The 1767-nt window shown below is 28.8% G+C and overlaps 1 protein-coding gene across 1 annotated transcript in view; it reads right to left on the bottom strand.

Moving 5' to 3' along the window:
- The window catches only part of LOC107483130 (probable LRR receptor-like serine/threonine-protein kinase At3g47570), a 6930-nt gene extending 5499 nt beyond the window's left edge, over window positions 1-1431 (bottom strand). Inside the window, exon 1 of the mRNA XM_016103750.3 lies at window positions 701-1431. Within this exon, the coding sequence (XP_015959236.1) occupies window positions 701-1400 (700 nt within the window). The 5' untranslated portion in view covers window positions 1401-1431. The remainder of the gene's footprint in view (window positions 1-700) is intronic.
- Window positions 1432-1767: the final 336 nt, after the last annotated feature.

The following is a 1767-nucleotide window of genomic DNA, read 5'->3' as shown; positions in this document are numbered from 1 at the left end:
AGACATGAATTTCAATTTTTCTATCTTTGAAAAAAAAAGTACAATAATATAAAAATATTTTTTATTTATTATGTTAAAAATATTAATTTTTTATTTTTTTAGAATTTTTATTTTTATTTTTATCAAACACACTAAAAAAAAGATATTTTTCATTAAAAAATGATCTTTTTCTACTAAATAAACACTATATATTTCTAATAATGGTTAGTAAATAGTATGGGTTGAAGAATTGAACTAAACTAAACCGGTCAATCGGTTAATTAAAAATTGACTATTAGACCGATTTAATTAAAAAAGATTATTTGGCAACAAAGCAATCAAAAATAAAAAAAATCAATAAAAAAACTAATTACCCAATTAAGCCAGTACATTTTTTTAGTAATTAATCTATTTAAAATAACAAATCATAATTTTTTTAATATTATATATTTTATACATAAATATATTTAGTTCAATTCCAATTGAATCTCATTTGAATTTTTGAATTTCTAACTCTACGAATTTGATAACAGGTTCATTGAATAGAATTTTTGTCAATAGAATATTATATGACATGTGAGATAGGAGTTAGTTTTAATTCATGTGATCCATGACTCTCATTCTTGCATATTGACTAATCTATATTAACAAAATGGATCAAAACAAATAAAAAAGAAGTATATGTAAGTGCTTATAAGGAGGAATAAATTAAAGTAGTTACCTGACAAAGAATTATAGGCTAAATCAATGACTTGGAGTGTGGAGATATTGAAGATTGAAGAAGGAATATCAGCAGATAACTTATTGTGTGACAAGTCCAAAACACTCAGGTTATGAAGCCTTCCAAGCTCAGGTGGAATGCTTCCACTTATGAGATTAAAGGTCAAATTCAAACTATTCAACTTTGACAAGTTAGATAGTGAAGTAGGGATTGACCCTGAAAAACTATTGTTACAAAGACTCAAACTTTGGAGGCTAGATAACTCACTAATCCATGGTGGAAGTTCACCACCAAAGTTATTTGTGCACAAGTTGAGAACCTCCAATCTGGGTAACAAGCCCAGTTCCTTTGGAACAATACCATTAAAGCTATTATTGTGAAGATCAAGGTTTAGAAGAAAAGTTAAGTTCCCTAATTGAGAAGGAAGGGTACCATTTAAGTTCATGTTTGTGAGATTTAAGGATGTTACCCTTCTTGTATTTGCATCACAAGTGATACCAAACCAATTGCATAGGGAAGAGGTGGTGGACCAATTATTTGACAACATGTGTTGAGGATCCAAATTGATGTGAGATTTTAAGGCTAGAAGTGCTGATTGGTCTTCATTGTTGTTGTTGGATTTGATTGTGTCTGAGGAAGCCATGAAATGATGGCATGATGATAAGATAAGAATGAGAAAGAACCAAGAAGCATTCTCCATTATTTGACCAATGCAATTAAGTTGAGTTGAGGAACAATGGAGTGTGTGTAACGAGATATGGTACGGTGTTCTCATTTATAGTTGTAATGTTCGAATATTTCCAAGTTTGTCATTTCTATGTGTGAAAGTGCTTCGAGTTATGTTTCCTTTCATTTTGTTATTTTTTTAGATTTATCCCTTATAATTCTATTAAGAATTCGTTAGATTAGGCTTTGAATGAAACATAAGAAATAAGTACAAAATAAAATATTTGAACAAATATATTTATGGTTTTGCAACACTTAATTTTTCTTTTAATGAATTGAAACATGAGTGGATGGGACTTGGGAGGTTTACTTAACAATTCACTAAAGGACGCTACTTTGAT

This window comes from Arachis duranensis, chromosome 4 (assembly GCF_000817695.3).
Source record: "Arachis duranensis cultivar V14167 chromosome 4, aradu.V14167.gnm2.J7QH, whole genome shotgun sequence".
NCBI lineage: Eukaryota > Viridiplantae > Streptophyta > Magnoliopsida > Fabales > Fabaceae > Arachis > Arachis duranensis.
Note: the sequence above shows the minus strand (reverse complement) of the source record. Positions and strands in the feature narration are given on the sequence as shown.